The following is a 25,805-nucleotide window of genomic DNA, read 5'->3' as shown; positions in this document are numbered from 1 at the left end:
GCACCTCCACCACTTCAGCTGCTGTGTGCTGCCTCTGGGAGCAATCATGCTAGGCCAAGCAGGTTAAGGGGCCCCTGCCTTCTCTCCTGAGGAGCTGGAGAGAGTTGTTAAGGATGTCCTTCCTCTGTAAGGTCAGTTCTATGGCTCACCATAGGAGCAGGTAAAAACCTCATAGGCATATTTGACTCTGACACCATCCTTTCGTTCCTCATAGGCTACAATGTGCCTCTAAGTGCCAGTGGGACTTATTCAAGTGCCTTTTGTCACATTTTGTGTTCCGTACATAGGATGTACATGGTGCTGGTAGTGGAGACAAGTACTATGTGTATTTCACATTTCCATTGTGTTGTGTGATGCGCCCTAGATCCTCCTACTGTTGCATTCATATATCTAGGCAAGGAGACTTTACAGCCATACAATGACATATCTTTGGATATGATGTTTATAAATGTAAAACTACATGTATGTGCATTACAGCATGAGCTGTGTATGCATACTGTTTGAGTCATGTGAGAATCTCGTTAGCAATGTGTATAGTCCCACAGATCACTCTGCCCACATCTGGCCTTGCCAAACTGTTGTATCAGAAACATATAAAACTTACTCTGCCCTTCGGCGTGCTACACAACCTAGAACCCACATAGAAGATGGGCACAGGATTTACTGTCATGCATGGAAGTGATGGAAATGTGAGTGTCATGTAGGTTCTGTATGCTCAGCCTGCAGGGCCCAATGCCGGTCAAATGTTTCTCCCAGTTTGGGACGTAGACCAGGATGGGGTAGAGTAACTGTGGCTATGTAACTGTGGCACCGGGTCCACACCCTGTAGACCCGCAGATCCTTGAATGCGTTTAAAAAATGAGTCTTCAGTGGCAAGACTTTGCCTCTCTACAATGACTACATTAGGAATGGGTACTAAGGTAACCCCCTGACCTAGGACATGTTTCCATTGACCATCATTGGCAATGTGTGTCATTGACTTATGACAGGTCCCTTACTTCCACAGCTCTGTTGTCACCTTTACATAAGTCATATTTGTACAGTACAGGTGTATTGCACAAGTGACACACCTATAGTGCAGACAGTTGGTTCATTCAGGGGAGGGCATGACATGTGACTCATTAGCTGGGTTGCATGCAACCAATCAGACCAAACATAGCTTAGTATGTTGGATGCCATCTCTGTAGGATTGCCACATATAGTAAAATGTGTGTTCTGTGCTACAAGTACATACCACACAAGCCCACTCTGAAGTGGTATGAGAGTATATTGGGTAGACCACACACCCATACATGCAAAGGGAAGAGACTTCCTGTGCCACCCATGTTAGCCCTTCCATTGTTACTTAAGTCTTAGGGTATAGTCTGTACTATGATAGCTGCCTTTAGAGACTGTATGCTTTGAGTCAATTTCGCTGGATGTATATGTGTCTGTCTAGTCAGGCCCAAGGAGTTTACCCTTCACAAGGTCACAATGGCGTGTTGTGAGTTATTGTGGCTTACACCACAGTACATGTTGTTTGAGCCTGGGATACCTGATGTCAGTGGGCTTGCTTAGGCAGTGTAGGTCATGAGCAGGGTAGTGGGTTAGTCTGCATATGACTCCACAAGTGTATATTTATATCCCTGTACTTACCAGCATATGTGCTTTACACTTGTGGTGTGTTGACAATTACATTTTTGTGCTTGGTGTTTCTGAAATGTGTGTGAATGAACCAGTTGGCCAAAAGCATGGAATTGTAACCTTGTTATTTGTCTATTGCATTCATTCAACACCCATCAGAAGAAAGGGATTTGGAAAACCTTTTCTTGGAAGGTGGGGACCCTGGGGGTCCATAGCCAGCGGAGTGCCCACTGTCGCAAGTGGTGGGAAGGCCTGAGACGCTGTGCCTGGAATGTCACAGTGGTCCAGCTGGGGCTGTCCTCCCAACGTGGAAGGGGTGCCGGCTGGACCCTGACCCCCCAGATTGCCTGCATTGAAGCGGTGGCCTACCATGAGCTTGATGGGTGTTTGAGGGGAGCACATCAGCTACAAGGGGGTTTGTCCTATGCATATTTCTGCCTGTTACGTTGGCAAGGTGATGGGTTAGAGCCTGCCATCACCCCCTGAAGATTGGAGATGGGCCATGTGTGACACACAAGATGAGTTATTGTTTGTGTAGTATTGTAAGCTGGTGCATGCTGATGTGCCTTGCCCACTGGCCTAGTGACCAGCTAACAGGGAGGAGCACCCACCCTGTAGCTGAGAGCACAAATGCTTAAGTAGCAAACTGGAGAAGCCTCCTGGGATCACCCATTTTGGGAAGAAGTGGGACACGTGGGCTGGCAGTGCTACACTTAAAGGAGCAGGTGCTTGCCGCTTGTGGCTACTGTATCTTCTAACTCGTTCTGGCATAGGAACAAGCTGACGGCTGCCCTGGGTGGGACATCTGATTGGGGCAGCTCAAAACAATAGAACACTGATCAACAAGAGCCCAGGCAATAGAGATAAATAAACACCACTTACAAGGAAGATGACAGAAGACAAATCTTGCCATTGAGACTTATATCAGATGATCATGAATACAGTCTGTAGGCCCAGAAGTTAGCCTGAGGATAGAACACACCCTCCTACAGCTGGGGTAGAGCTCACTGCATTAATGGGGCATAGCGTTTGAGGCAAAGATGAGGGCCCATACAGTGAGGAGGACTGGGATTACACACCAAGATCGGGTGTTGTGTTTCAAGAGCAACACTATGTTGAAGAGGGTAGAGGTGAGTGGGCACCCCTGTGCCTTGGTCTGGGGATCAGCACCAAAAGCTAGAGGGTGCTGTGTTTAAAGAGCAAGACTGTGTTAAAGAGGTTGGAGGTGAGGGATGTCCTGTGCATTGTTCTGGGGATCAACACCAGACACTGGAAGATATTATACTTCTTATCTCTAACGCCTCTCAGTAAACAACCTTCAGCCCTATTGCCCGAACATAGGAAGACTTCAGATCGAATGACTGCCCCACAGCAGCACATCCCCCTGTAACTAATAGATCTAACTCTGCCGCCCTGATTCTAGTACAGGCTGACAGGGGCAACACACAGCACAGAGACAAATTGTACGCCATATTAAGCTATTGTTTCAAATGGAGACCTACTCAAAAGTAGAATTGTGAACTTGGGACACTTTAATGAAAGGTTAGGAGAAATTGATGGAGAGAATCTCTGGGGCAGAATCAACTATAACAGACATGGGAACAACCATAACAGATCCCAGAAAACAAATAAAAGACATGACGGAACATGTTTGGTTTTGGATTATGGGGCAGAAGACTCAAAAAGGAAGAGCCAGGGGAAACAATATGTGTGGGTGGGTTGCCCCAAAAATTTGAAGGCACAGATATTATGGCCTGACTGGAAGCCTGGCTCAAGGAGATGGCTACACCAACAGGCTTGCCCAGTTTTTCATTTTGGAGATAGCCTATTGGTTCCCATCTAGACTGCCACAGGAATGCGACCATATTCAGCAACAGGCACGCACAAAGGAGCCCTTCACTGTGGAGAACTGTAAAGTCATTGTCTTCCTTTACTTTATTGCTGCAGTACAACCCAGATGGGCATAAATATAGCCTATAGGACCAGGAGGACGTCTGAGGATAGAACTCTCCCTCCAAGGGCTGGGAGAGAGCTCACTGCATTGATGGAGCATTTACAAACATAGCGACTGAGGCAAAGATAAGGGCCCATACAGTGAGGAGGAGTAGGAGTACACACCAAGATCGAGTGTTGTGTTTCAAGAGCAACACTATGTTGAAGAGGGTAGAAGTGAGGGGGCACCCTGTGCATTGGTCTGGGGATCAGCACCAAAAACTAGGAGATATTATACTTCTCATCTCCAACCCCTCTCAGAAAAGAACCTTTAGCCCTATTGCCCGAACATAGAAAGACATTCAGATAGAATGACTGCCCCACACCAGCACAGCCCCTGTGACTAATATATCTAACTCTGCCATCCTGATGTCAGTAGAGGCTGACATGGTCAACACACATCACAGGGGCAAATACAATCCTACTTTGACCTATAGATTCAATCAAATACATACTCAAAAGTAAGATTGACTCAGCTGTCATGAATTTGGGACACTTTAACAATGATTAAAATAAATTGGAGGAGAGAATCTTGAAAGTCATGGCAAAGGGAGGGAGAAAACTGATTTTTACTGATTCCCAAGGAGGCCTGGAACTGAGTGGAGAAGCAAACAAGATTGGGGGTTGTTGTGCATCCCACTACTATATTCAGAAAACTGTGGTGTAAAAGGAAGAGAGATAGAATGATTGAATTTGGATGAGCCACGCAGCAGCAGAGGCACTTGGAAGGGCATCAAGCGCTGAAGATGGTGGCAGGCCTGGGGCAGTTCTTACTGAGATCTGATGCTGAGAACACTATGGAGAGGGAATCTAACTCAGATTTCAACTATTACCTCTCTGCCAAAGAAGAGGTGAAAATGCCCAGAGTGACCCCAGCCACTACAAATGAACTGATCTGACAACAGGTGTTTCAGCGCAAATATGCAGACCAAAGAATGATGGGTGAGAGGACATGTGAGATCTGATATAAATGCTGCTTAATAAGCTAATGATCTGCTTTAATAGCTGTTGGGTCTGGGGGGTGTAGCCACCTTGTTTGGGTCAGCCATCCCCTCCACACTGTGTGTCAAAATGGGATCCTTTTTGGAGACTGTCAACAGGGAGATATTTGTTTAGTATGATGTATTTGGATCAGCATTAGTTGGCTGTCTATACGGGGAGAGGGTTGTTGGTGTTGTTTGCCGTTGTAAGTTATTGTTTGGTTAAAGAGATCAGTCATGAAAGCTCAAATGCTGGAAATGGGGATGGTGCAGGAGTAGGCGGTAGGGGTGGGGTGGGGGTGTGGGTGGTTATGAACCACCCTTTCTGTTAAGAAAAATGACTAATTGTGAACTCTGGAATGTGAGTGTACATACCTGGTATCGCAGTGGCCTTCATAGCCTGTCCAAATGAAACAGTGTCCAAGTATATATTGAGAGGGTACATACATTGCATTCCTATAACAGACACATTTGAGGAACACTAAAGGGATAGACCTGTAAAAATGTTGGCTTATACCATATGCACTTTGTGGTGTTCACAGAGGAGTACTAATTTAGATTAGACCAGGGGTCCCATTCCAACTGACGACTCATATCAAGGACAAAGATGGGTGATATGTGATAACTGGAGGTGGACTAGATAGCAAGGGCATTGCAAAGGTGAATATATGCAGCCCTAATACTGGCCTGTTTTTCTTTAAGGACTTTTTGCCATATATTACTAATGTCAGCCATTATCCCTTAATAGTAGGTGGGTATTTAAATTATATTGCAGATCTGGAGCAGGATAGATCACATCCACCACTCTCTATGTTCATGGCACACATCACGGCGGGACCACTAAAGTCCTGGCTAGTGCACTGGGATCTAATTGACTCATGGCGATTACACCACCCTGTCTTGAGGGAATACTCTCACTACTCAAGTCTGCATGAGCTGCATGTTAGGCTGGAAAAGATTGTGTGCTTTCCCTAAATACATGCTGTAGTGACAAAGCCAGAGTATTTAGTCAGGGCACACTCCAATCATAACCTAATGCTCTTGAAACTGAAGTTAGCAGGTTTATATCCACATTCTCAAGGTGAAAACTGAAGGTGAAGGAATTAAAAGACCCAAGTGTTCCATTAAAGTACAGTGGAACAAATCCATAGATATTTAAGGGAGAAGGGAGAATTGTGGCACTGCCTCTTCAGCCTTGGTAGAGTGTGAGACCTTTAATGTACTTATACAAGGAGTCTGTATCAATAGTGTTGCTGGGATAAGGCCAACATTTGGTGGATTGTATAATAGAGTAATGAAGGAAAACAAACTCTGCCACTCCCCCCACCAATTAGGTCGGGGATAACGGTATCGCTTTTTAAAAAGGATAGAAATTCACCTGAGATTGCAATCTAATAGACCCTTTTCACTGCTCAGCACTGACTATAAAATATTGAGCGAAATATTGACATCAGACTCTTTCCTAAATTTCAATAATTAATTCGCTATGACCAGAACATATTTATTCCAGAGGTAGCACAGCAACCAAGATAAGATATCTGATACAGATATTATACAGGCCATGTAATATTCACCCCAATGCAGTAATTCTTGCAATTGATATAGAAAAGGCATTTGCAACATTCGATAACTGAATTTAAACAACCTCTACATTGAAATGAATGCCTTGGAAGTGGGGCCAAGATTTCAAACATGCACCAAATTGCTTTACACTAATCCCATGACACACGTCTACACAGGGAGCATGAAATTAAAGCCATATACAGGTTCCACAGGCTCCCACCAAAGATGCCTTATGTCCCCGACATTGTTTGCCATAGCTTTCAAACCACTTCCATGCATGGTTAGACAGGGGAGGCCATAGAGGTATTCCCATTAGAAGTATCACAACTATATATCTCTGCATGCTTATGACCTCCTTGTATTCATACAAAATGGGCAGATGTATATTCAGGGAACTTTGTGTGCACTTGAGATTTGAGGACACATTAGGATCATAAATAAACTGGGCTAAACCCAGTGTGTTCACAGTACACCAGCCCACTGATCACAAAGAACTCCCAGCAGAGGCAACTACCTTAAAGTAGGAAGTTAACTCCATGTGATATATAGGAGTATAGGTCTACAGGACCGGAGCAAGCTTACTCGAGGTAAATATCAGAGCTGCAATGGCATCTGCACAAGGCAGCGCAAAGTCCTGGCAAATGCTTACATTGTCAGTGGCTGGAAATACACCACTTGCTAAGATGGTGGTGACTCTTTTATATTATTTTGCAGCCCTTTTCCATAGCAGTATTAAAAGAAATGTTCTGAGAAATTGACTCAGTATACCTAGACGTAATCTGGCATCTGCACAGTTGAAGAGTAGCACTGAAGAAACTCAGACTCCGGGTAAAAGAAGGGGGCCTGGCAGCCCCTGATTTTGATTAATACTACTTATCAGCCAAGCTCCAGTGGGAGGCTAGATGGGTTGCAGAGTTGATGTCACATCCCATGAGAGTAACTACCAGTATTCCAGCACTTACCTCAGTGAAGGGGATGCTAATGGAACTTGACAGGACATGGAAAAGAGCGTAGGGCATTCTTTTAGTGTAGGAGGCTGGCCTGGCTTGTAGTGGGTACCAAAGGTACTTACACCTTGTGCCAGGTCCAGTTATCCCTTATTAGTAGAATAGAGGCATTTCTAGCAGCTTAGGCTGATAGAAGGTAGCTATGGCAAAGCAGCTTAGGCTGAACTAGGAGGCATGCAAAGCTCCCACTATACCACTTATATCATATGCACAATATCATAAGAAAACACAATACACAGAGTTACTAAAAATAAAGGTACTTTATTTTTATGACAAAATGCCACAAGTATCTCAGTGAGTACCCTCAATAAGAAGGTAAGTAATATGTACACAAACCCAAAACAGGTAAGTAAGAGTCAGTAAAGTAATGCAAACAGTGTAGAATTACAATAGGTTGCAATAGGTGAACATAAGTCTAGGGGCAACACAAACCATATACTCCAAAAGTGGAATGCAAATGGACCCCAGGCCTATGGGAGCTTGTAGAGGGTCGCTGGGACTGTAAGAAAACAGTCAGGGTGTCCAAGATACCCCACCCCAAGACCCTGAAAAGTAGGAGTAAAGTACACCTACTACCCCAAAAGCGCACAATAGTCGTGATAGGGGGATTCTGCAAGAACAACAAACACCAACAGTGCACTGAAAACGGATTCCTGGACCTGAGGACCTGCAAAGCAAGGGGACCACGTCCAATAGTCGCAGCAGTGTCCAGGGGGGGCAGGAGCCCAGGAAACCACGGATGAAGGTGCAAGGAAGCTGCCTCCGGATGGAAGAAGCTTGGAATTCTGCAAGAACGAAGAGGACTAGGAACTTCTCCTTTGGATGGAAGATGTCCCACATCGCGATGAAGGTTGCAGAAGTATTCCCACACAGAAATACCGCAAACAAGCCTTGCTAGCTGCAAGGGTTGCCGTAGAGGTTTTTGGGTGCTGCTGGGGACCAGGAAGGACCAGGATGACGCCCCTTGGAGGAGGAGACAGAGGGGCGCTCAGCAACTCAGAGAGCCCCCATAGAAGCAGGCAGCACCCACAGAAGTACCTGAACAGGTACTTGGAAGATTTGTGAACCGGAGTCCACGCAGAGTTACAAAGGAGGGTCCCACGACGTCGGAGGCCAACTCAGAGGGTTGAGCACTGCAGGACGGAGTGATGGGGACCCAGGCTAGGCTGTGCACGAAGGAAATCTTGGAAGAGTGCACAGGAGCTGGAGCAGCTGCAAATCACGCAGTACACAGGTTTGCAGTCTAGCGTGGGGAGGCAAGGACTTACCTCCACCAAACCTGGACTGAAGGATCACTGGACTGTGGGAGTCACTTGGATAGAGTTCCTGTGTTCCAGGGACCACGCTCGCCAGGATGAGAGGGGACCCAGAGGACTGGTGATGCAGTCTTTTGGTGCCTTCGTTAGCAGGGGGAAGATTCCGTCGACCCACTGGAGATTTCTTCTTGGCTTCTGGTGCAGGGTGAAGGCAGGCGACCCCCGGAGCATGCACCACCAGGAAACAGTCGAGAAAGCTGGCAGGATGAGGCGCTAAAATGTTGCTGGTAGTCGTCTTGCTACATTGTTGCTGTTTTGCAGGCGTCCTGGAGCAGTCAGCGGTCGATCCTTGGTAGAAGTCGAAGAGGGAGATGCAGAGGAACTCTGATGAGCTCTTGCATTCATTATCTGAAGAATTCCCCAAAGCAGAGACCCTAAATAGCCAGAAAAGGAGGTTTGGCTACCAAGAAAGGAGGTTTGGCTACCTAGAAAGGTAAGAGCCTATCAGAGGGGGTCTCTGACGTCACCTGCTGGCACTGGCCACTCAGAGCAGTCCAGTGTGCCCCCAACACCTCTGTTTCCAAGATGGCAGAGGTCTGGGACACACTGGAGGAGCTCTGGGCACCTCCTCTGGGAGGTACTGGTCAGGGGAGTGGTCACTCCCCTTTCCTTTGTCCAGTTTCGCACCAGAGCAGGGCTGCGGGATCCCTGAACCAGTGTAGACTGGCTTATGCAGAGATGGGCACCATCTGTGCCCATCAAAGCATTTCCAGAGGCTGGGAGAGGCTACTCCCCCCCATCCCTTCACACCTATTTCCAAAGGGAGAGGGTGTAACACCCTCTCTCAGAGGAAATCCTTTGTTCTGCCTTCCTGGGCCAGGGCTGCCTAGACCCCAGGAGGGCAGAATCCTGTCTGAGGGGTTGGCAGCAGCAGCCGCTGCAGTGGAAACCCCGGAAAGGCAGTGTGGCAGGACCCAAGTTCTGTGCTAGAGGCCCGGGGGATCATGGAATTGTTCCCCCAATACCAGAATGGTATTGGGGTGACAATTCCATGATCTTAGACATGTTACATGGCCATGTTTGGAGTTATCATTGTGACGCTATACATAGGTAGTGACCTATGTATAGTGCACGCATGTAATGGTGTCCCCGCACTCACAAAGTCTGGGGAATTTTCCCTGAACGATGTGGGGGCACCTTGGCTAGTGCCAAGGTGCCCACACACTAAGTAACTTGGCACCCAACCTTCACCAAGTGAGGGTTAGACATATAGGTGACTTATAAGTTACTTATGTGCAGTGAAAAATGGCTGTGAAACAACGTGGACGTTATTTCACTCATGCTGCAGTTGCAGGCCTGTGTAAGATTTGTCTGGACTCCCAATGGGTGGCAAAATAAATGCTGCAGCCCTTAGGGATCACCTGGAACCCCAATACCCTGGGTACCTCAGTACCATATACAAGGGAATTATATGGGTGTACCAGTGTGCCAGTAAGAATTGGTAAATTTAGTCACTAGCCTGCAGTGACAAATTTAGAAAGCAGAGAGAGCATAAACACTGAGGTTCTGGTTAGCAGAGCCTCAGTGATACAGTTAGGCACCACACAGGAAACACATATAGGCCACAAACCTATGAGCACTGGGGTCCTGGCTAGTAGGATCCCAGTGACACATAACAAACACACTGACAACATAGGGTCTTCACTATTAGCACTGGGCCCTGGCTAGGAGGATCCCAGTGAGATAGTGAAAACACCCTGACATATACTCACAAACAGGCCAAAAGTGGGGGTAACAAGGCTAGAAAGAGGCTACCTTCCTACAATTAGTAATATTCAGATATTGCTGAACAAGGAGCTTACATTGAACCTTAACACTGGTTCCTCACGCATCAGAACTAGTGCTGTCAGGCTTGCAAGTTATACCACGAACAGAACAGGATAGCAGAGGTGAATAAATGGGTTGGTTTCTGCTGCATGGAATGATGTATATTTTAATAAAGGTGTTATAGAAACTAAGGCATTCAGAACTTTTGCCGCATATGGGCCTTATTTTAATATGCACCACTAATGACAAGCACAAAGCCTTGATATTGATGTATTGTCCACTTTCGGTACAACCTATATGTACAACATCACAAAACTGAAAGCCTTCCACACCAGTAAACTGGTAAGAATCTTGTGCATTTCCTGGCCGCGGACCATCTCCAACCAGGAACTGCTCACCGGATGCAAGCAAGAAAGTACGGAGACCCTCACAATGAGAAAAAGATGGAGATGAAAAGCACATACTATCAGAAGAGAACAAGACTCCATCACAAGATCAGCTCTCCATTGGACCCAGAAGGCAAACTGAAATGAGACAGGCCAAAGAGTTCTTGTAGCCAAACTGTGGAAACAGAAATGAAGACCCCGAACCACAGCTGGGGCACCGTACAGAAACCTGCCTAAGTCAGAAGTAGTGGAGGTTCTTCATTGCTGCCCTACATGCTAGTCAGTATAATGAGCAGTGAGTAAATATGTCACAGCGAGAGCACTACCCCTTCTGCAGGGAGTGAGCACTGTGGACTAATGCCTACATTCAGTATCCTCGATGTTAGAGTTAATCATCTAGTGGAAATTGTGCCAGAACCAACTGCTTTCAACCTCGGCATCAACAGTGTTCTCAAGAGATTGCAAAGTGAAGTATTCAGAAGCCTCTTTGTTGATACGTTGCCCATACTATCAGTTGCAGATATGCTTATAGGGCACTGGTCATAGTTGTGCTACCTCTTAACTCAAGGTCTGATGTGGTCTTTTTTTTCCATGACAAATGTTTTTGAGTTTTACTATAGCAATCAGGCCAAGCTGGCTGGCGGTTGTACCAAAAGGAGAGAAACTCAAAATTATATCTACAACAACTCAAAATTTGCATAGAGAAACTTTCTCGTCCCACCTACCACCCAACAGTAAGCAATTATATGCATTTCAGACAATATTGTGAGTTGTCGCTTCATTTCTCCCACCCACATGTCCAAACTTTCTAACCACTTCATTCAGTAAGGAGTGTCCGTGCAGACAGGCTGCAGAACAATTTCCTGATAGTCTGCCCAGCTCTGCCAGACCTTGCTGTGCCTTTGAGGGCAACCCTGGCTTGATACCATGACCTCCAGGCCCATGTTGTTATCTAAACTTCTCTTTCATACAAGGATGGAGGGGCCTTGGCTTTCCACTCTCTGGCAATATATCTTCTACCCAAGGTCAGACCTAAGAACAGGAGCGTCCTTTTGTACCTATTGCCCCCAAGGCCATCTGTAACATGCAGGAGGGTCAACTTCAGGTTTACAGGCATTGCTCAGGAGAGTAACCTGCCAAGACAGGAGGTCACCCCATCCGAGAATTTGCTCAAGACATTGTATCCCCACACCATGTGGAGGAAGGAGCCATCCGCTGCATGACAGTGTAGGCATTATGGAGAGTCCAGCACTCCCATGCGACATAAGTGATATCTGGTGTAATAGACCCTGTGGACATATTTAAGCTATATGAGTCCCAGACATGCTGAAATGGCCGCTTCCCAAAGCGATCTTAAAGCGCCAGACCAGCCGTCATCATCAAGAGTTCCAAGGTCAGTCTCCCAGGCTATACGAAGGGCTGACAGTGTTTGTGGGCTATGTATGAGTAGTGTACAATATAATTTGGCTAATTTATGATAACCTAGGTCCTCTGCAAGAAGTTTACCTTCCAGGGAATTTTAGTCAGGAAGGGAGTCAAGGTAGCCTATGTAAGAGGTGAGTGCATGACGAAGTTGCAGGTAGCAATGGAATTGGCTGTGACGAAGGGAGAAGTACCGCTGGAGTTCTTGGAAGAATTGCAGGACTGTGTCAGACATTACATCTCCAAGGGTAGATATACCTATCATGTCCCACTTCCTAAATCCCTCTAGTTGTGCCACTTGTTGCAGTACAGAGCCATGCCATAGCGGTGTCTGCTCCATAAGCCTTCTCTACCATCCCATTTGGTGTAAATAACTTTTCCATACGGTCAACATGGTCAATATCTAGCTGATCCCCCATTTAGAAACTTCAGCAGGGGATCTATGGCCATCGCTCACCTCTCCGTCGCATATACTGGATCCCCATGGTGGTCACACCACCATTCATTTATAACGAGCAGAATAGAAGCAAGTAATAGGATATGTATGCAGCTGCAGTTCTGCCATTAAAGTTTGATTGAAAACATTTAGAGAAACTAGATGAGGATTGTTTTGTAATTGATAAAGCATTTTAAAAATAGCTGATCGACCAATAAGCGACAATGGCAGAAGCAACCAGGTCCGTTTCTTCTCCCTCACGCAACCAGGGCAGGCTTCAAGTTGCGCGATTGGGAGAGTGTGGCAGCGGGCATGATAAACACCCTCAGGGTACTTAAAGCTGTCAGTCTCCATCACAGGTCTGGAGACCAGTCTATCGGCCTTGCATATCCATTCACGAGAAACACTGCAGATTTGGCGGTGTTTATCTGTAGTCCTGAAGTTTCTCCGAATATGCGCACTACTTGGAAGAGTCTTACATCGGGTGGGTAATAAAAAACAGGAGGTTTTCTACATAGAGGGTAATTCTGTCTGAGCAATCTGGGCTGCAGTCAAAGCCCCCTACCTCGGCACCCATCCTGGCCCAGACAGTCAAAGGGTTCATGACCAAGGTGAATAATAATGGGGAGAGAGGACGCCTCTGGCGCGTCCCCCGCTAGATCGGAAATGGATCTGACACATGAGCAGCGACCCTGATCATTGCCGTCAGGCAGGATTACAATAAACAAACACATGAACAAGTGGCTAGTTGAAAATCAAATCTTAAATCATCTACAAGCGGGCTTCAGAGAAAAAATTAGCACATTAGATCAGATATTTCGTTTTACTTCTATTAAATGGAAAGTTGTCGATGTTGACTTAGGCCACCTATATGTAGCATTTGTAGACCTAAAATCGGCCTTTGATCTAGTACCCCGCCACAAACTGTGGGAAGTTCTGTCTAAAATAGGAGTCCCGTGCTCTATTTTAAATATTATCAGGGATCTTTACACTGGCAACTATGGTAGAATTAGATGGGGCCCACAAGGTGAATTAACAGAAAAATTCCTTGCTGCCCGAGGTATAAGACAAGGTTGTGTTCTTGCCCCTACCTTATTCCTTCTCTTCATAAACGCATGCATCCCTTATCTTATGGAGTGCTCTAACGACTCGCCTAAAATAGGAGGGCAGAAGATCCCCTGCCTTCTTTTTGCCGATGACACCCTGCTGGTATCTCAAACAGCCACAGGCCTTTCAACCCTGCTTTCAAGATTCATTGACTATTGCAATGATTATGGGCTTGAAATTAACCGATTAAAAACCAAGTGCATGGTGTTTGGCGATAGGAAAGGCAGAATGAGACGACCTATTTATTTAGAGGGTGCCGCGCTGGAAAGAGTCAGCGACTTTGATTATTTAGGCCTGAAATTAGAAGACTCGCACAAGTGGCAGCGCCACATCCAGAAGGCAACTTTACGATTGCAACAGCGAGCGAGTGGCATTGCAAGATTTGCAGCTAGATCTCCTAGCTTTGCCATGACGCCCGCAGTAGAAATTTATAAACTACAAGCAAGAGGGGGAGCAATTTATGGAGCTGAACTGTGGGGCCACTGTTGCCTAGATGATTTGATAAAAGTGGAGAACTCTTTTTTAAGGTCACTGCTAAGAGTTCCTTCCAGTACCCCACTGCTCCCAATACGCATGGACCTAAATCTCCCTTCTATCAGCCAGATTGTTGCACTCAAGCCCCTGTTGTACTGGATTCGCTTATGGTCAACAGATTCTCTCGTCCATTATAGATGTGCGCTAGTTAACTTGATGGCCAACAACACTAGCTCCAAAATCAAGTGGTGTGCATATGTAGAAAGGACCCTCTCGCTTCTTGGTTTGGGGTCCTATTGGAAGGAACCATTATCTATCCCTAAGAACGCAACCCAGACACTAAAGGATGCTTTCTGGCTCCACGCTCAACTTTCCCAATTGTCCGTTGTCTCGCCATCATCCATGATGGGAAACTTTCTATATTTTAAATGCCATTATGAATTTGCTCAATATATCGATATAGTATCTTCTCCGTTTGCTCGTTCATTATACATCAGATTCAGGGTGGGCTCCCTTCCTTTGCGTTCCCTCACATATAAATGGTCTAATTTTAGTTGTTCTTCTAAGATGTGTCCGATGGGCTGTGCCAGAGAAGAATCAGTAACTCATATTCTCTTCCAATGCCCCGCATACTCCAAACAAAGAGCCCGTTGGATTATTCCTCTGTGCAGAAGTAAGGGTTTTAAAAACTGCTCGCTAGCTTTGAGAATTTTTAAATCTGATTCATCGGTTTTAGTGGTTTGTTGTTTGTCAAAATATTTAGATTCAATCTGGCGTATCAGACTGAACACGCTTAAAAAAGCAGAGGGAAATTTAACAATGAATGTGGCAAGCAACAATTGATGGACTTATCATTGTATGCACATATTACTTTTATTGGTTCAGACGTATTCCCTACCTGTTGTTTTTATCTCGTTTTGTTCTTAGATACTTTTTAAATAGAAACGTCCTATTTATCTGATATGGGCCAGGCTTGTATTTTATTCTTTTACCCACAATGTGTTTTTACGTATAACTATAAGGTGCGATTTTCCAGTAGGGAACTGCTTATGTGTAAATATTTCTCTCTTCTTTTTTCTCTCCTTTTTAATCTTTTATGACTTAAATTGTTTATCATGTAGCTTGCCGTTCCTTTTTTATGTGATGTGCTTTTATGGTATTTATATTTACCGAAATAAAGCTAATGATGATGATGAAGGAATCTGGGGCTGAAATTCAGCAGGCCAGCAGTGTGAACAGGTAGTATCAACTAAAGGTGTCAAATGCCTTATCAACGTCGGCTGAAAGTAACACGGCTGGTTGCCCCAGGCGGTCTATGAGGGCATTGGACACGTAGCGGATGTTGTGACGAGTGGCTGTTCCAAGCATAAAACCAGTCTGGTCTGGGTGATGTACAAGTCTATTTGCTAACGTTTTGGCTATTAGTTTGGCTTCTATGCTGAGGAGGGAGATGGGGCGATATGAGGTATGTTCTTTCGGTGGGTGGCCCGGTTTGGGGAAAATCACAACTTCAGCATGGCTTCAGTTGGGAGGAAGTGACTCTTCTGTGCCAACAGTACGGATGACTGCCAGGAGGTGTTTCCCAAGTATTGATATGTCTTGAAGAACTCACATGGCAGCCCATTGAGCTCTGGGGCCTTGCCTGGCTGGAGCCCTGAGAGGAGATGGACCCAACGGGTGACTCCCACTACCACTTCCAATGAAACTCCATTCCCCATGTAGTCAATTTTCACTAGAAAAGCTTACCACTATCCCAGGTATAGTCCAAAATATGGGGCCTCTCTCCAGTACTTGCATAGCACACATCTGAAAACTACAATCCCCCTGTATACCAATGTAACATTTATGGGACCACAGCTTAATCACCATTTCTGCTATTCGTGGTCATCATTCTGTCTGACATTTTGCTAGGACGGCGAAGAGTGATTGTGTTGCTCCCAGGCCAGCTTGGGAGTACGACCCTTCCTTTCACTTTGCAATGAATCAAAGTCTGTGCGAGGTGCCGTATGAGGTTTCAGTGTCATTATCTCATCTGTTCACTGGAATATATTTTCCGGAGTCTCAAAGAAAAGGGTTTTGGAATTGAAGATAACTTTTAGGTGAGCCAGGTACAAGAGCATGCACTGAAGTTTTAGGTCACAGAAGTTCTGTTTGGCCGCAATAAAGGATTAACGCTGTTGTTGCACCAGCTTAATATAATCCAGGAACATCGTAATGTGGCTTGATTGATACATGACCTTGTCCTGCTGGTGTGTTAATTTGAATATCACATCCTGATCTGTGTAATTCAGGATCCAGGCATCATGGACTGCGGTCTTCGCCCTGGGGGAGGTTTCTGTGTCAACGCCCTGTGGGCACACTCCACTACAAAGCATGATGAGAGAGTCTCCGCAGGTACCACCGGTCTAAGCCACCGTGTCAAAAAGGCATCCATGGACTGGCCCTCGCATCCCTCTGGGAGACTCCGAATCATAGATTGTTTCGGCAGGCTCTGCCTTCTGTGTTCTAAACCTGCAAGGCTGGCTCCCTCGTGGTCGCCTCAAGTTTAGTTACTTTCTTCTGGAGGGTAATCACAGAATCTTCTACTCCAGAGACTCGTGTCTCAGCCTCTGTTATCCTTATCCTTTCCTCTGCTCGTGTGAGATCTTAGCAGAGAAGTGACACATCAGAGCCCATCTCTCCTATTTTTGCATCAAGGTGGTCCCACAACTGCGTTACGACCTCTAACAGTGCTGCATTGTCTGGTTCACAGTTGCTAGAGAAGCAGCCCGGGACCCCGAAGCAGCACTGATTAGCTATGCTCATTTATCCATAGTACTTTGCTTGATAGTGAAGGGCCGTTTGTCTTTGGTCATGCTTGCGACTGTACACCTGCGTCCACAGAAGAAGAGTAGGATGAGACCTAAAGTGACCCACCAGACACCCTGAATGGACCTAAGGGGGCAGCATGAGCAGTTGGCCGGTAGGAGACTGTTAAATTGTCACAGGTCGGTGGTATGGTCAGAGCATAGGCAACTGGTCCTCATTGTGCCACCCCACCAAGGTCCAACTGGCATGGTACACCCCAGCCACTCTAGGGCCATGAGGCAGGGATGGACCAACGCAGCAGACTAATGTCCACAGATGTCTATTACCTCTGGAGGCGGAGGTACGGGGATCACCAGGAGTACTGCGCAACTTGGTAGGGTAGACTCGGTGACCACACGAAAAGTCTCCCCGTGTCTGCAGCCTCTCACACCTGCCCCAATCGCCAGTCTGGTAGGACATTACCTGCCACCACTAAGGCTCAGTACATATGGGGCTCAAAACAGGGCACTGTGCACGGTCAATCAATCAATCAATCAATCAAAGAAATTTGTAGAGCGCGCTACTCATCCGTGAGGGTCTCAAGGCGCTGGGGGTGGGGGGGCCAGGGAAGGTCACTGGTCGAACAGCCAAGTCTTGAGGTTCTTTCTGAAGACTAGTAGGTCTTTGGTTTTGCGAAGGTCGGTGGGGAAGGAGTTCCAGGTTTTGGGGGGCGAGGTAGGAGAAAGACCTGCCTCCTGTGGTGGTGTGCAGGATGCGGGGGACTGTGGCTAGGGCGAGGTCGGCTGATCGGAGGTTGCGTGTGGGAGTGTAGAAGTTTACTCTTTCATTGAGGTAGGTTGGGCCGGTATTGTGGAGGGATTTGTGTGCGTGGATGAGGATCTTGAATGTGATTCTCTTGTCTATGGGGAGCCAGTGTAGGGATTTGAGGTGTGGTGAGATTCGTTCGTGTTGGGGAAGACGAAGCGCGCAGCTGTGTTCTGGATTCTTTGGAGTTTGCGTTTGAGTTTGAGTGTGGTGCCGGCGTAGAGGGCGTTGCCGTAGGCCAGTCTGCTGCTGATGAGTGCGTGGGTGGGTGACTGTCTCTCTGGGGGATCCATTTGAAAGATTTATTTAGAGTGCGGAGTGTGTGGAAGCAGGAGGAGGTTAGAGCATTGATTTGCTGTGTCATGGAGAGGGCTGGGGTCGAGGATGATGCCGAGGTTGTGTGCGTGGGTTGCAGGGTTGGGTTCGGGGCCTAGGGCGGTGGGCCACCAGGAGGCGTCCCATGTGGTTTTGTTGGGGCCGAAGATGATGACTTCGGTTTTGTTTGAGTTGAGATTGAGATGGTTAGTGGTCATCCAGTTGGCGATGTCTAGGAGAGCGGCGTGTAGGTTGGTTTTGGTGGTGGGGTTGCGGGTGAGGGAGAGGATGAGTTGGGTGTCATCTGCATATGAGAGGATGGTGATTCCGTGGGCTCGGAGCATGTTGGCTAGGGGGATCATGTAGATGTTGAAGAGTGTGGGGCTGAGAGAGGACCCATGGGGGACTCCGCAGGTGATTTTGGTAGTGTTGGAGTGGAAGGGCGGGAGGCGGACTTTCTGGGTTCGGTCGGTGAGGAAGGAGAAGAGCCAGTCTAAGGCTTTGTGGCAGATTCCTATGTTGTGGAGGCGTGTGCGGAGTGTGTGGTGGCAGACAGTGTCAAAAGCTGCGGAGAGGTCTAGGAGGATGAGTGCGACGGTCTCTCCTTTGTCAACTTTGGTCCTGATGTCATCAGTGCATGCGATGAGGGCGGTTTCTATGCTGTGGTTCTTGCGGAACCCAGATTGTGAGGGGTCAAGGGTTTTGGTTTCTTCGAGGAAGTGGGATAGGCGAGTGTTGACTAATTTCTCTGCAACCTTGGCGGGGAACGGGAGGAGGGAGATGGGGTGGTAGTTGGAGAGGATCTCCGGTTCGGCTTGGGGTTTTTTAGGAGAGCGGTAATTTCTGCGTGCTTCCAGGGGTCTGGGTAGGTGGTGGAGTCAAAAGAGGAGTTGATTATGTTGTAGAGTATGGGGGCGATGGTAGGGCTAGCTTTGTTGTAGATGCGGTGTGGACAGGGGTCTGAGGGGGAACCGGAGTGGATGGAGTTCATGTTTTTTTCCGTTTCTTCGTGTGTGGTAGGGGTCCATGTGGATAGTGTGGTGGGGTTTTGAGGGGGGGTTGAGTTGGGTGGGAGAGGGGTATGTGTGGTGGGTGGGTGTGATGTGAAGCTGTTGTGGATGTCCAGGATTTTGTGGAGGAAGTGGTTGGAAAGGGCGTCACATAGGGGCTGTGTGTGTGTGGGGTCTATGTTGCTGGCTTTGGGTTTGGCAAGTTCGTTGATGATGGTGAAGAGTTCTTTGCTGTTTTGGGAGTTGTTGTCAAGGCGTGTCTTGTAGTGAACTCTTTTAGCGGTGCGTATGAGTTGGTGATGGGTGCGAATGTTGGTTTTGAATGTGAAGAAGTTGATTGAGGAGGGTTCTATTCTCCATATTTTCTCAGCTTGGCGGCATTTGCGCTTGGAGTCTTGGAGTTCAGGGGTGAACCATGGGGCGTTCTTGATGTTGCGGGTGGTGATGTGTCTTCTGAGGGGTGCTAGTGTGTCTGCGCAGGTAGTGATCCATTTGGAGAGGTTGTGTGCTCCTGCATTGGGGTCGTTGGTGTGGGGGGGGGGGGGGTTATGGGCCAGTTGGGAGTTTAGACGTTCTGTGGGGATCTTGTCCCACATGCGGTAGGGTGTGGTGTGTTGATGGTAGTGTGTGGGGGGTTTGGTGAAGGAGAAGTAGACGCAGCGGTGGTCTGTCCAGGTGAGTTTGATGGTGTGGGTGTAGGCTATGTGTTGGCTTGAGGTGAAGATTGCGTCCAGCGTGTGTCCTGCTAAGTGGGTGGGTGCGGTGACCAGTTGTTTGAGTCCAAGGTTTTTGAGGTTGTCTATGAGGGAGGTAGTGTTGTGGTCTTGTGGGTTTTCTAAGTGAAAGTTGAAATCACCGAGGATGATGTAGTCTGTCATGTAGGTGAGGGCGTACGGGCTGATGCTGTCTGCGATGGTGTCGCAGAAGGCGGGGCGTGGTCCGGGTGGTCTGTACACTAGTGTACCTCTGAGGGTGGAGTTGTTGTTGATGTGGACGAGGAAGTGCATGTGTTCAGTGTTGCCGATAGTGTCTTGGGAGCTGGTGGTGACTTTGATGGTGTCTCTGTGTAGGATGGCGATACCTCCGCCTGGCTTGTTTAGGCGGTCTTTGCGTTGGAGTTTGTATCCCTTGGGGCTGGCTATGGCTATGTCGGGTTCTGAGGAGAGGTTGGTCCAGGTTTCTGTGAGGAAGGCGATGTCAGGTGAGTGTGTAGTGATGAGGTCCCAGAGTTCTATGGCATGTTTGTGAAGGGAGTGGATGTTGAGTAGCAGGCAGTTCAGGTGGTTGTGGTGGGTGGCGTTGGTGTGGTGCGTGAGGGTGTTGTTGCAGGGTGTGTTCTGGTTGTGGGCTGGTGTGCTGCGGGGTTGGTGGGGGCAGGGTGAGTGAGTTTTGTGTTGGGGTGTTGTGTTTGTTGAGAGTGGGGTCACTATGGTTGGTGTGTGGTGTGAGGGATGACGAGCAGGAGAAGTGGCAGGTGTAGCAGGTGAAGGGGCCATGAGTGTGTGTGGGGCTAGATGTGGGGTGGGGGCCTGGGTTGAGGGAGTGGAGGGTGAGGGGGAAGTAGGTGTGTCTGGGAGGGCCAGGGGTTCTGGTGCTGGGCGCGGTTCAGTCACAGACGGGCTTGCTTTTGGCGTGCCTTCAGCCGTGCCGCGGCTGCCATAAGAGGAGGGGAGGGTGGGAGTGGCATCTGGGAGGCGGGAGGGCCTGTCCTATGAGAGGGCTGGGGGGTGGGGCCGCAGTGGGCGCAGCGGCGGGGTTTTGGAGAGAGAAGAAAGGTGAGAGAAGAACGGAGAGAGAAGAATGGTGAGAGAAAGGAGGGGGACGCGGGAGGGGCTGCAGGGGTCGCAGCGGCGGGGTTTTGGAGAGAGAAGAAAGGTGAGAGAAGAACGATGAGAGAAAGGAGGGGGGAGGCGGGAGGGGCCGCAGGAGACGCAGCGGCGGGGTTTTGGAGAGAGAAGAAAGGTGAGAGAAGAACGGAGAGAGAAGAACGGTGAGAGAAGGGAGGGGGGAGGTGGGAGTGGCCGCAGCAGCGGGGTTTGGAGAGAGAGAGGACGGGAGAAGGAGGTGGCGCGGAGGGCAAGGCGGGGAGCGACCTACCTGCAAGCAGGGTCGAAGGTCGGGCACCATGTCAACAGTGAACCCTTGCCACCTCCGGGGGGGGCAGCTTTGAGTGGTAGCAGTGAGAATGGAGGGCAATCCAGGCCCCTCCACCACTGGTCCATGTGGTCAGGTCCCAGCTGAGGAGCATTTAATTCCAAGTGAGGGCGCTCATGGGGGGGCAGCAATGAGTACTGGCTGCGGAGGGTGGGCAGGCTTGGATAACTGAAGCCCTCACAAGAAGGGTAAGGCATGCCCGTGGCCCAGGTTCGCCTATCGGCCCTCCCGAAACCCCCCTTCCATGGCCCGCTACCTGTATGCGCCTCGCTGAAGCCCCAGAGGCCTCCTGGGTGGAGATGTGCAGACGGGCTGCGGATGCGGCGATCAGTTCCAGGGAGGTGGCCATTTGACTCCTGTGGGGCCCGACCAGGTCCGCAACGCAGCTCCAGCCTGGCCTGCTTGCAGTCCAGTGCTATGGGTGTACCTGCCCACCTCCATGACTTCAGGCTTGGCAGTCACTCATTTGGCTGGGCCCAAGGTGGGGAAGGGAGCAAGTAGTGGCCCCAGTAGATGTAGTGGAGGCAGGTCCGGGGTGCCCCACGCCTCTGCAGACTCCAGCAGGCTGCAGTAGGCCTTGTCTCTGGCAGGCATTCAGGAGATAGCGTGGTTACTTGGGGCCTTGCCGCCGTGTTGTGTAGCAGGCCGCAACGCATTTGCCCCAGGTCACGGTGAGTATTGCAGGCAAAGGGCCGTGGGCGATCGGTTTCAGGGTGGCCCGCTGTGCGTCTGCATTTTGGTAACGTCTGAGCCGGTTCAGGGGGGACTTTGCAGGCGTAGTGAGGCAAGAATGGTGGTGAATGTAGAGTGACCGCTGGGAGCTGGCTTAAAGCACAGCCACCATGAACCGCGGCTTCCTGGTGTGGTCTTTGATGAGTATCTGAGAGAAAGAATTGTCTGTAGAGTTATGAATGTACAATACTGGAGTCGATGTCGAGGCTTAAATTGATCCCCCAACAGAGAGGCGGTTGAGGATTTTTAAACAAAGGCAATTTTGACCCTCTGGTTGCTTTACTAAATGTATAAAGAGAATGTCCAGTAAAGGAAAATATTCATAGGCTAGCAATTTACTTCCAATTACAGCAATACAGCACGAAAATCAAAATCTGTTTCCTCTTCCCTAACTGTCGAATAAAGTCCTAACATGGTTAGCAAAAGACAACTGAACAACCACTAAACATGCCTTCCAATAGAAAAGCTCTTGTGAAAACTGCGTAAATGCTTAACATTTACACCTTGGAGGAACTGTTACAAGGGTTCATTTTCTCAAGCAGTTGACTGGCTCAGGTATACGTTGCACAGATTCTTCCAGAGAAAAGTTTTACAGTTTAAAGAAGGGAAATTGAGTAATGTGGATCTGCCTGAGCACTCAGATGCAAAAGTTGCTGGGGTTATGTCCCTGAGTTTAAAAGCTACATCTGTTATAAAATAGGTAAATGTCCTGAAAGGCATCTTTAAGGCTGCATATATAGATTTGTATCTGTTTTTTCATGCTGGTGACTAAGCATAAAGTTCATCCTGGGCTGAGACAAGGAACCAATTGAGAATGTTTTACTTTAGTTATCATTGTGATACACACTTCAGATTATAGCAAGAGTAATTGTTTTCTATTTGTTTCGAATTGGAACAGAAATCGATGAGTGTCATTCGGATCCCTGCAAGAACGGAGGAAGCTGCCATGATCTCCCAGGATACTTTTCATGTCACTGTCTGGATGGGTTTATCGGAGTGCAGTGCGAACTAGGTAAGCATTATTTCGGTATTTAATTGAATATAAATAATGGTGGTAATGGTCCTGCGTGCTCCATCATGAATAGAAAATTGTTTCAAAATGTACATATTCGGTGAAGCGCTAACTGCCTTAGAGTGACTTTATTCTAGTATAATACACACCCACAGCTACGTATTGTAGCTGGAGAGAGGGGGGTTCTGTTTCACATAAACATACACTACTCTAGTAATAAATTAATTAGTACCTGACTCTTGAGTAATCATCCTCTTTTCACCTGGGTACCGCAATCCTGTCCTGGAGGGATCGACCTGTTGCATGAATACCCTAATCACCCTACATATTACCACTCTAATACACTTTTGAATACTCTGCTGGAGGGAGTATGCACGCACATTCATTGTCTCTGTATTCCCCCCTCACACACACAAACACTTTCTCTCTTTCTCCTGCTCTCTTCTCTATCTACATCTCTCTTAATCGTTTGCCCCCTAGTGATAGTCAATGCCCTCCCTGCCCATTTAAATCCCAGTTAGCTCCAAAGTCTACAAGGATGATTTCAAAAGACACATTAAGGCATCATCACTTACTGTACAATGAACACTTGGATGAAATGATTGAATATCCCTTATGTGCCTAGGATCCTGGAAGCAGCAGATTGGGTCTTATTTAGTTTATTCGCTTACTGACAATTTCTGGCAAATCCCACAATTAGTAGATATAGCTCCATCTATTTTTGAATCAGGGAATACCAGATCTTCTGGGAGACTTATTTGTGGAGACAGTCCAGAGCGCGATTGTGATCTAAAGTTTCTTAATCTTAAAAAAATAAAGGCAAGCAAAAGCCCATTGTGAGCTGAGATCTGGAAAGGTCATTGAAAAAGAAAAGTTCAGATCCGAGTCTTAAAACCCGCCTGCACAAGACACTATGGTGGTCATTACAACCCTGGCGGACGGTGTTAAAGCTGCAGTAATACCGCAAACAGGCCGGCGGACAAAAAAAGGGAATTACGACCCTGGCGGAAACCGCCAACTAAGACAGCCACTTTAGCACATCGCCCTCCACGGCGGTACAGACAAACAGCGCGGCGGTCACCTCCAACAGACAGGCGGAAGACAATGTACCGCCCACACTATCACAACACACCAATCCGCCACCTTTTCCGGGGCGGATTCACCGTGGATAAAAACACGGCGGAAACAGCTTGTGCTATGGGAAAACGCTCACCTCAACACATCCCACGAGGAACGAGGACACCATGGAGCCGGAACTACAAATCTTACCTGCCCTTGCATTCCTGCTCATCTACGACCAACAGCGACGTAGGCCATACCGGTGAGTACAGCACCTACGACACGGGGAGGGGGGAGCCAAAAGTTACGGGGACACCCACCAAACACCCCCACCCTCGCATATTACAACATACGCACCAATGCATTCACAAAAATCACAGTAACAACCCACAATCCCCCCGGAAGAATGCAAAGACAAAGCGAATAGCGGTCAAACTTTGTATTGTGCCAATATACTACTAATTAAAAAATATACGGATATATATATCACGAAATCTGTCGAAAATAAATGTACAATACAAGTAGTGCAGAGATGTACACAACAATGTCCGTGCACCAACAGTCCAAAAATGCATGGGCGACGCCCACAATAGATACCTGACCAAAATCCGAGAGAACACTGCCGGGGCATCAGATAGAAACAATACAGGCACCTCAGGGGGAAGGGAACGGGGGGCACCTCAGCCAGATGAATGCGAAGCCAGATCCACGACGGGGCACCATGCCCATTGATGTATCCTGGGGAGTGCAAATCCACAGTCTCTCAAGTCTCTACAGTGGGTGGTTTGCCCACTGTTCAATCCTGGGGAGTGCAAAGCCACAGTCCCTCAAGTCTCTACAGTTGGTGGTTTGCCCACTGTTCAATCCTGGGGAGTGCAAATCCACAGTCTCTCAAGTCTCTACAGTGTGTGGCTTGCCCACTGCCTAATCCTGGGGAGTGCAAAGCCACAGTATCTCAAGTCTCTCCAGTTGGTGGTTTGCCCACTGCTTTATCTTGGGGAGTGCAAAGCCACAGTCTCTCAAGTCTCTCCAGTGTGTTGTTTGCCCACTGCTTTATCCTGGGGAGTGCAAAGCCACAGTCTCTCAAGTCTCACCAGTGGGTTGTTTGCCCACTGCTTTATCCTGGGGAGTGCAAAGCCACAGTCTCTCAAGTCACTTCAGTGGGTGGGTTGCCCACTGTGACATCCTGGGGAGTGCAAAGCCACAGTCTCTCAAGTCTCTACGGTGGGTGGCTTGCCCACTGTTACATCCTGGGGAGTGCAAAGACACATCTTCGCAAGTAGATGCAGTTCTGTACTGGTACTGGGTGGGACTGGTGCCCAGACTGGAGTAGTCTCCCCGTGAAAGTACATGTCCTGTCACAGTCCCAGCTGCACATGGGAGAACGCTGCCTGATGTGCCGGACTATTCATACCCACACGGTCTTTGCCCTGTTCAGCGGTCTTCACCATGGCGGTCTTTGCCCTGTTCAGCGGTGCTTAGCCATGGCGGTCTTTGCCCTGTTCAGCGGTCTTCACCATGGCGGTCTTTGCCCTGTTCAGCGGTCTTCACCATGGCGGTCTTTGCCCTGTTCAGCGGTGCTTTGCCATGGCGGTTCTGGTACGGATATTGGTGTGTGGCATTACGATCTCCACACTGGACATTGGTGTGTGGCATGACGAACTCCACACTGGACATTGGTGTGTGGCATGACGATCTCCACACTGGACATTGGTGTGTGGCATGACGAACTCCACACTGGACATTGGTGTGTGGCATGACGATCTCCACACTGGACATTGGTGTGTGGCATGACGAACTCCATACTGGACATTGGTGTGTGGCATGACGAACTCCAC

At 48.1% G+C, this 25,805-nt stretch overlaps 1 protein-coding gene across 1 annotated transcript in view; it reads left to right on the top strand.

Annotated features, from left to right (window-relative positions):
* Positions 1-25,805, top strand: part of SNED1 (sushi, nidogen and EGF like domains 1) — a 2,603,997-nt gene that overhangs the window by 1,392,169 nt on the left and 1,186,023 nt on the right. The window contains exon 17 of the mRNA XM_069213662.1: positions 22,795-22,908. Coding sequence (XP_069069763.1) covers positions 22,795-22,908 — 114 coding nt within the window. The remainder of the gene's footprint in view (positions 1-22,794; positions 22,909-25,805) is intronic.

The sequence above is a fragment of the Pleurodeles waltl genome, chromosome 11 (assembly GCF_031143425.1).
Source record: "Pleurodeles waltl isolate 20211129_DDA chromosome 11, aPleWal1.hap1.20221129, whole genome shotgun sequence".
Classification (NCBI taxonomy): Eukaryota; Metazoa; Chordata; class Amphibia; order Caudata; family Salamandridae; genus Pleurodeles; species Pleurodeles waltl.
Note: the sequence above shows the minus strand (reverse complement) of the source record. Positions and strands in the feature narration are given on the sequence as shown.